This window comes from Brachyistius frenatus, unplaced genomic scaffold, assembly GCF_029030835.1.
Source record: "Brachyistius frenatus isolate BFR_SWC_R1_liver_20210118 unplaced genomic scaffold, ASM2903083v1 Contig_149, whole genome shotgun sequence".
Lineage (NCBI taxonomy): Eukaryota > Metazoa > Chordata > Actinopteri > Embiotocidae > Brachyistius > Brachyistius frenatus.
Window position 1 is genome coordinate 633,124 of NW_027210748.1, and position 8,774 is coordinate 641,897.

An 8,774-nucleotide genomic window follows, 5' to 3' on the forward strand; every position below is an offset into this window, starting at 1 on the left:
CCAGTAAAACAAGCTAAAAGCTTCAATTGTTTTTAATACAAAATATAACTTTTTGTTCTTCTTATTGCTTTTAGGGATTTTACCGGTTTTTTATCGAGCAATAGACACATTTTTGAGTGATAACAGTATTCTTGTAAAAGTAAAAGGGAGTGAGTAGGATGTGACTGTTGTGTTGAAGAAACACATTATGCTGAGTTTCCAATGTGAGCTGTAATGCATGGTTATGGTATAACATAACATAGTTAACATGAAATTTTATTGAAATCTGAGGTTCTTAAAGAATCCTTTTTTCTGTAGAGGTTAAATATTTCAGAAATGGTTTAATAATAATGTTCTGAGTTTTCTTATCAACACAGAAGGGCAGCTACAGTCACTCAGTACTCAGACCAGGACTCCACTCTTTGCATACTTTATTGTGTTTTAGATTTGATTTAAATTGATAAAATTGTCACTTTATACATCAATGTACCCCCAATAATGATGAAGTGAAAACACGTTTTTAAAATGTGAATCTGCAATCTCTCATAGACGAAGTATTCAGACGTTTGCTGTGGCTCCAACGTGTGGTCAGATGTGTCCTAGTGTTGATGCTTGTTATTAGCTGCCATCAATGTACGAGTTTAGTATTGAAAATTATAAGAGCGGCGGTTTTGACGCGTGGCATTCGGTGCTGGTGTGTTTTCACCTCAACCAAGCAGGGAGGTGTTTGATCAGTGATGTGACCAAAAATATAAAATTACTGGAACAGAGCTGCAGAAGTCCTCTGCAGAGGACAGAAAACCTGATGGAGGGATCGCTGGTGGAAAAACACTCTCAGTGAGTTCGGTTCACTCGACCTGAGCAAACTGCTCCACTGGTCTCAGGTTTGAAGGGCGTCTGCATGTTTCAGCTGTTTTTAGAGATTCAGGTCAGGACTCATGAAGCCACTTCAGGATCGTTCAATGTTTTGCTCCCAGTTGCTCTCGGGTGGTTTTAGTTTTGTTTAGTTTTCAGGTTCCAGGTAACCTGAGACTGAGACAGAGTTTCTAACACTGGGCAGCACGTTTTGTTCCCAAATGCCTTGATAGTCTTGAGATTTCACCTTTGACCTTTGGAGTGCAGCTTGAATCTCTTTGAAAAGCTTTCTTGGTTCTTTGTTCACTATAATCACCGTCCTTCTGTTCAGTCTGGGGTTGATCTTTATCTGTTGCGACTCCGTCCAGGGAGGATGGCTCCAGGCCTGTGGACCTTCAACTTATCAGTAGTAATTACTGCTGGAGGAACATCAAGATGTTCTAATAGTCTTAACATGTCTCATGCTTACCTATTTTCTTCTCTCTGATCTCCCCAGACAGTTCTCTCCTTTGCCTTCTTTGGTTCATGTTCAGTGTGGTGCATAAGATGATATGAGTTCATTTTAAATATCTTTGTAGACAAAGCCGTAATTTATGAATATTTGGTTTCTTTACTCCATAAAGCAGGTTAGTGCTGCAGATACCAACAATTTCTGAATGAGCAGTGGGCAGTGTGTGGAAACATCTTTTCACTGAACCGCAGACTCAGACTCCTTTTTGGTGTGGAGAACTTCTTCTGACCTGGTTCATTGTTGCTTCTCGACAGTGTTTTGTACCTCGTCCACTCATTGCAATCAACCGCTGAGCTGTCAGAATCCAACTGTTGTTTGTAATAACATGAAATTAAATGCTAAGTGTTTTGATCTTGGGTCAGTTGGAGAGCAGTTGTTAGGTCTTTCAGGAAGGCTCTTGTGGCCCACCAGGAGGAGCCGTGTGAACTACCAGGGGAACACGAGCCACACTTTGTTGATCACTGCTCTATTAAATACCAAACACATGCGAGTATACAGAAGATAGTTGGTTTTATTGTCATTATTTTCCTGTCGAGGTGAAGCGTTGTTTGGTTAGAACTGATGAGGGAGGAATGATTGCAGTCAAACACAAGGTGGTCCTTCTTGAATGGAGACAGTTCACCTTTTAGCACAACGACGACCTGAAGCAGACAGCCAAGACAACACTGGGTGGGAAATGGGATTGGACCAAAGTGTCTGAATACTTTCAGAATTTTAGCAATAAATTTGCAAACATTTCTAAAACTAGGTTTTCACGTTCACCGTCACGGTGTTCAGATTGATGGAAATTAAATTAAAACTGAAACTTTGACTGTATGTGACGTTTCCATTTGTATCGTACGGTCTCCTGTTTGTCATCTCACTTACCTCTCCACCGCTCTCCTCCTCAGATAAAGCCCCGGCCGAAGCCCAGATCTTCTTGTATTTGTACATCGGCTGTTTGGTGATCAGCTCATGTTACACGCTGGTCTGGGATCTGAAGATGGACTGGGGCCTTTTTGACCGCAACGCTGGGGAGAACACCTTTCTGAGAGAGGAGATAGTTTACCCACAGAAGGTATTTCTCCTCCTGATTCTTTCTGTACCTTTTATCAGAAATCAGAAATGTGTTGATGCGTGTCTTCTTCCTGTTCTTTGTGCTCTCCTTCCAGGCCTATTACTACAGTGCCATAGTGGAGGATGTGCTCTTGCGTTTTTCATGGATTTTAACTGTCTCCCTCACCACACTCACTGATTTTCACGGCATCTCTGACATACTGGCCACGGTACTGGCTCCGCTGGAGGTCTTTAGGTACATAAAATATCTCTATTTTCTACCCTTTTCTCTGTTAAATCCATCCTTTCTTTTCATGCTCCATTTATTTTTCCTCCTATTATTCATCTTTAGCCTTTCTGCTCTCCTCTTCCAGATTTAGCACCATATGAATAGTCAGATACAAATGTTGCTATCTCCTTTCATATAACTGTAGGCGTGGATCTGGTAGGACTTACGTTTGTATATTATAGAGATGGTGCCGGAGAAAACTGTAAATTTGGAGCATGTAAGTAAAACTGGGCGGTAATTGTCAGAGTTTCTCCTTCGCAGGCGTTTCGTGTGGAACTTCTTCCGACTGGAAAATGAACATCTGAATAACTGTGGTGAGTTCAGGGCCGTCCGAGACATCAGCGTGGCTCCGCTCAACGCTGACGACCAGACCCTGCTGGAGCAGATGATGGACCAGGAGGACGGAGTCCGGAACCGGCAGGGCAAGAAGAGCTGGAAGAGGAGCTACAGCATGAGTCTACGCAGGCCAAGACTCGCCTCACAGTGAGTGTTCATCATCGGATCCTTCCCGGACCGCCCCGACTAGAACTGATCAGAATCAGTGTGCTAAAGCCGGACCACTTTTATCTGATAACTCAGACTGGCAACAAACAGGGCCACGCACCTACTGTTGACACGCCGACTATTTAAATTAACAGCTTTCTGAGTCACACAAAATAAATCAATATCATCAAATGATACAGAACACTGAAGAATAAATCACAGATGTAACAAATTTAGCTTTCGATGAAAAAAATAAATAAGCAGTGATGTCTTTCATTCATTCGTCTTTCTGAAAAATGGATTCCACAAATCTCTCAACAAGGAATAATATTCCAAAAATAGGCAGGAAGTAATATTCCTTCGGGCACAGTCAGAGTAAATAATCATCTGTTGGATTTACAAAACAAGAAGTTTGTGTGTCTGTGAGATTAGCTGGTTTTGGTAAAGGCTAGTTTCAGTGATTGTGTTGTTACTGACATCATCACACATGACTGTAGTTCTTTATAGTTGGTGGTTGACCTGCCAGATGGAAATACCTCCTCTCATATAACAGTGTATGTGTAACAGTAGCAGGATCAGAACTAAATGGATAGTTTTGATTGTTGATATTACTGTGAATAAGGAATTCTTTCCATTTCTACTACGGGTTGGTAGTTTTGAGTTCGTTCTAAATTAGGGCTGAAAATAACAATTATTTTTATTATCGAATAATCTGTTAATCACTTTCTCAATGAATTGATTAGTTGTTTGATCTTTGAAATGTCTGAAAATGGAAAATAATTGCAACCAGTGTTTCCCAAAGTGTTGCTTCAAATACTTAGTTTTGTCCCAACCAAAAGTCCACAAGTGAAGTTTATCATCACGGAGGACTAAAGGAACCACGTTTCTTAAGACGCTGGAGGCTGAGAATTTTAGCTTCTTTTTTTTTTTAATTAGAAAACGACAAAATGATTAATCAATTATCAAAATAGTTTGCGTTTGGAAAAGGTTTTTGTCGGTGTTTACTTTTGTAGCGCTCGTACAGAGACGACTGCACACAGGTGTGGAAAAGTAAAAGAGCGAACACACTAACTGATGATGCAGATATTTCACACTTTAACCTCTTTCTCTTTTTTCCTCCCCTTCAGGTCTAAGACCCGTGACACCAAAGTGTTGATAGATGACACTGACGATGACTCCTGACATCAGGCCACGCCCCTCGCCTGGGTCCAGAATTTATTCAAGGGAGGAAACTCCGCCTCCTAAATGAGGATTTACCCAGCGAGCGGGCGTTGAACTCTCAACCGAGGACGAGTTTTCAACTCTCATGCCTGTTTAACCTTTTTCCTCCAACGCATGAGCCTCTGATTGGGTTCCAAACTATTTCAAGGGAAGAACTTTCACCTCTTGAACAACCAACCCAAGTACGGGGCCATTCAGTAATAACCAACGGTGGGCTTATCACTTAAACTCTACCTTACCCGAGCAGTGGGTGAAAAACCTCTCTCCTTGACATCGACCGCCACCCAGAAGTGGACTCTTTAAGCACCATTGCTTGGCTCTCCTTAGAGCCTCAACCTAGCATGAACAATGCAGCTAAATGGAAACACAAGGCGATCACCCTGACGTGAAGTGTCTCTGCACCCTCTCGGTGCGTCCCAGATCCCACACAGGGAGAGTCTCACCACTTCAAGCCTCCTGCTGTCCTTTAACTATTTGCGTGCTACACTCCCAGCATCCAGGTAATGCTTAGATAGAGGCCTTCAATAAATGATGTACTATTGGCACCTCCAGAGATTTGAGGTCACCCTGTAATTCGGACCATGGAATGAACTAGAAGCTCTTTTTTCTGCAATAAGACAATTAAAAGGGTTGAAAAGTGTCCTCCTGCTCCTGCTCCTGCTCCTCCTCTTCCTCTTCCCTCCTCCTCCTCTTCCCCATCCTCCATTACGGCGCCAACAGACAATGCTGATGAACTATTGGTGATGCCAACAGTCACTTGCTTGACTCTCCTTCGCTCTTCAGCTTCGCCCCTTGAATCATCACAGAGCTGCCTACCTGCACCTTTACACGCTTTGGAAACCAACAATACAGAAAGACACACTTTTTTCAGAGAAGTGAATTGGAACGGGACGCCTACCATGTGTTCCCACACACAAAAAGTGATTTCAGTACGTTGTATTGTTCACGGATGTGTAACACTCAACCGTTATTCATTTTGAGACCCTGGAAAGAAGAGACACACACACACACACACACACACACACACACACACACACACACACACACACACACACACACACACACACACACACACACACACACACACACACACACACACGCACACACACACACACACACACACACACACACACACACGCACACACACACACACACACACACACACACACACTCAGACTTGCAATTATTTGTAACCGTAGTTGTAAATATATGAGACGGACCAAAGTAGAAGGTGGTGTAAAAATATTCTGAAAATATCTAATAGAAAAAAATACAAAGTGAAGTGCTAAGTTCAGGCTGTTTGGAAAAGCAGCTGGAAAGACTGTTCAGCGCGAGAAGGAATTTTTATTTTGCTTTTGGGAAAAAAGATGAAGATCTTAATCGCTCCGTAGTAACTCCCCTCGCTCTGTGTAAAAAAAAAAACAAACAAAAGAAACTCTCCACTGGGAAATGGTAATGATGAATGTATGTCAACTTATTTGTGTATGTTTGAGTGTGAGAGATGGCGAAATACTTCCTGTCAAATGATTTAAGATGAATTCCAAGGGATTTTTTTTTTTTATTTCGTCCCCTGAAGTCTTGATTGAGAAACTGAAGAATGTTGGAAACCTTCTCGTCTGTGAAACTGGTTCATTGAAATGTGACGATAACAGAAAAAGGAGAGGTCATCTGTCTGTCACCTACTGGTTCAAACTTTCCCAATCAAAGGAGGGTGTGGATCTGACAGGGTACATATGTTCTGGTGTCACTCAGGATTAATGGGTGGTTGAAAGAAAAAAAACATGTTTGTCTTGAGAAAAAGTCATTTTAATATATCTGTATGTCCTAATTTCACTTTCTGCTTTCCAGTTAATGCAAATTTAAAGCTCCCTCCATGTTTTACTTGGTGCCTTGATAAATTCAGCAATTTGTAGATTTCGGCAGCCTTTTCTGTGATAAACTCAGCTGTTTTTACTTTCATTTCTTCTACAGGTTGCCCAGTTGATTTCAGTGCTTTTATTTTTTCAGATTTTCTGGCAGCTGCTTACTGTCGGAGGAAAATGCGGAAAACCTGGAATTGATATTTAAATTGATAAAGATTTGAATTCAGAGCAGCAGAGGGATGTTTATGACGTTGCTGTGCTGTGGAAATGTACATTCTGCTGAATGGACCATGTCATAGCCATTGTTGTTGGCATCAGGTACTTTTAACCCGGTCAGTGTTTTTTGTTTTTTTAACCCAGTCTTTACTTGTTTATTGGTCCTGCAATTCATCTGATTATTTGAAAGCCTGCTTGTAAATGAGATGTGATGGTCATTTTCCTCAGTGGCTGGTAGTTCAGTCTGTTTGTTTGATCTGGCTCTTCCGTCACACCACCACGTCGTCTGCATACAGGCAAACTCGGTTTAGCAACTCTTTGTCATTGTGTGGACATGGCAGGATTTAATGTCAAGTCTGTGCTGCCATGATATCAGCCACAAAATGAAACCTTCCTCTGCTGTCAGTAGCTGTGGTTCCATTGGAGAGGAAGGTTTTTCTAAATGTCTCTCAAACAGTGAAGATGTTATTGTTTTCTGCTTTCTTGTCACATTCCAAAAAGTGGTTGACACGTTGTGTGTTGCCAGCGGGTCCAACACCCGCTCATGTTGTGGTCTTAAAGTAACTGCTAGAATGGGTTTAGATTTTTTTTTTCTTTCTTTTTTTTCTTTCAGTACTCTTATCAATCAACTGTTTATTTCAAGCCATTCTGCATTCATCAGGATGAATTTGTTAATAGCTTGTGGATGCACATTGTAGTGATCAACATGTGATCCACTTCAGAAAGCTTTGAAGTCAGCCAACGGTGAGCAATAGGGGTCTCTCAAGGATTGTGTGCACTTTAATGCCAAACTTTTGTTGTCCTGTTTCTCCCTTCGTCATTGTGAATGCAGTTTCCGTGGATCAGACTTGTGGAAACTGCATTTACGTTCCAGTAGAGTTTTAGATTTCATGACCTTGTTTTACGTTTTCTAAATACACAGTAAAAGAACCACCTGAGGTCTCTAGTGTGTACTGCATCAGAACAAATACTTTGTTGGAAGATACTTCTGTGTCTTAATGTTTTGACTTTGGTAAGTTTTGATTTGGGTCCTCTTGACTCTGTGAAATGAGAGAAGTCTTATTATTGTCAAGGTCTTTCATTCTCAGTTTAAATCAATTAGAGAAATAAACCTACATTTCTTACTCATGTGAAATCAAAAACTGATGATATTGTTTTTCTCACATGTAATGAATGCTCTCAATACATGCTAACATTCCCATAGCGTCTGTTTTATTTGTCCTCATTGATATTTCAGGTACTTTGGCTCAAGTAAGAGCATAGACGTACATTCATGTTACACTCAACAGGATATCAGCGACTGTACGATGCCACCGTGTAGCGTGATGATGATGTAGGACAATCAGTGTTTTGGCAGTGCAGAAAGTAGCTCAAAGTTGTTAATAATTTCTGTATCCATTAATGATGAAGCTATAAACTGAAATAAACTTGAGTTAGAAGGTGTTGCAGTTCAAATCACATTAAAATGAAATCAATTTGATTGAGATCTAGTGTCTTACTTTAATACTAGGTCTTGCAAAGTAAAAATCATCTGAGGGTGCATTATTTTCCTACATCATGCTTCCTTTCTTAAGGTGACTTTTCTTAGCACTTTTGAGAGCTGGAGTTAGTTTTGGTTCAGAATGAATAACTTGTCAAAAATGAGTTAAATAAAAAGTCATGTCAGAAGTATTTTCAGCTCGTCGGCTCTCTCGACCTTTGTTGGTTTGTTGGTGTCACTTTGGACAGTAAATGTAGCGCTGCTGCCTTTTGTTCACCACCAGAGCTCAGGGTTTGTCTCCCTAACACACACACACACACACACACACACACACACACACACACACACACACACACACACACACACACACACACAAACAAACATGGATGACAAGAGAAATCAGGGCAGTTGGATAGTCCTCATTTAATTATCTTTTAATCAGAATATTTCTCCTGCGTATTTCCATGCAACAGACATAATACAACCATTCAGACAGAACAGTGTCCCTTTTTAGGACTTTTATTTTGTCATTCCTCAGGTTTTTAAGTTGACTCAAATGAGATCGTTGTTAAGCCACTGTTGTATTATAAACAGCAGCAACACAGAGAGTGGGAGATGAAATGGGATGAAGATTTGTTCTCAGGATATTGCCGGCACATTTGCACCTTAAACCTGCTGATTGCCGAGCAGAACGGAAGTTTCCTGACAGTCAGCCGGCCTTCACTTTATGAATGTATCCTTTGAATCCTGACTCCACTAATGTGTTTGTTCGTTATAAGTATCCAAATCTAGGAAATGGACCAAATCATTTCTAGTTTATGCAATTTATATTTTGCTTCAGGA

General features: G+C 40.9%; 1 protein-coding gene across 1 annotated transcript in view; it reads left to right on the forward strand.

The window, feature by feature from the left end:
• LOC138631132 (xenotropic and polytropic retrovirus receptor 1 homolog) overlaps nucleotides 1-7,655 on the forward strand; it is a 45,982-nt gene extending 38,327 nt beyond the window's left edge. Inside the window, exons 13-16 of the mRNA XM_069715898.1 lie at nucleotides 2,236-2,402; nucleotides 2,497-2,636; nucleotides 2,931-3,152; nucleotides 4,280-7,655. Coding sequence (XP_069571999.1) covers nucleotides 2,236-2,402; nucleotides 2,497-2,636; nucleotides 2,931-3,152; nucleotides 4,280-4,334 — 584 coding nt within the window. The 3' untranslated portion in view covers nucleotides 4,335-7,655. The remainder of the gene's footprint in view (nucleotides 1-2,235; nucleotides 2,403-2,496; nucleotides 2,637-2,930; nucleotides 3,153-4,279) is intronic.
• The last annotated feature ends 1,119 nt before the right edge of the window (nucleotides 7,656-8,774 follow it).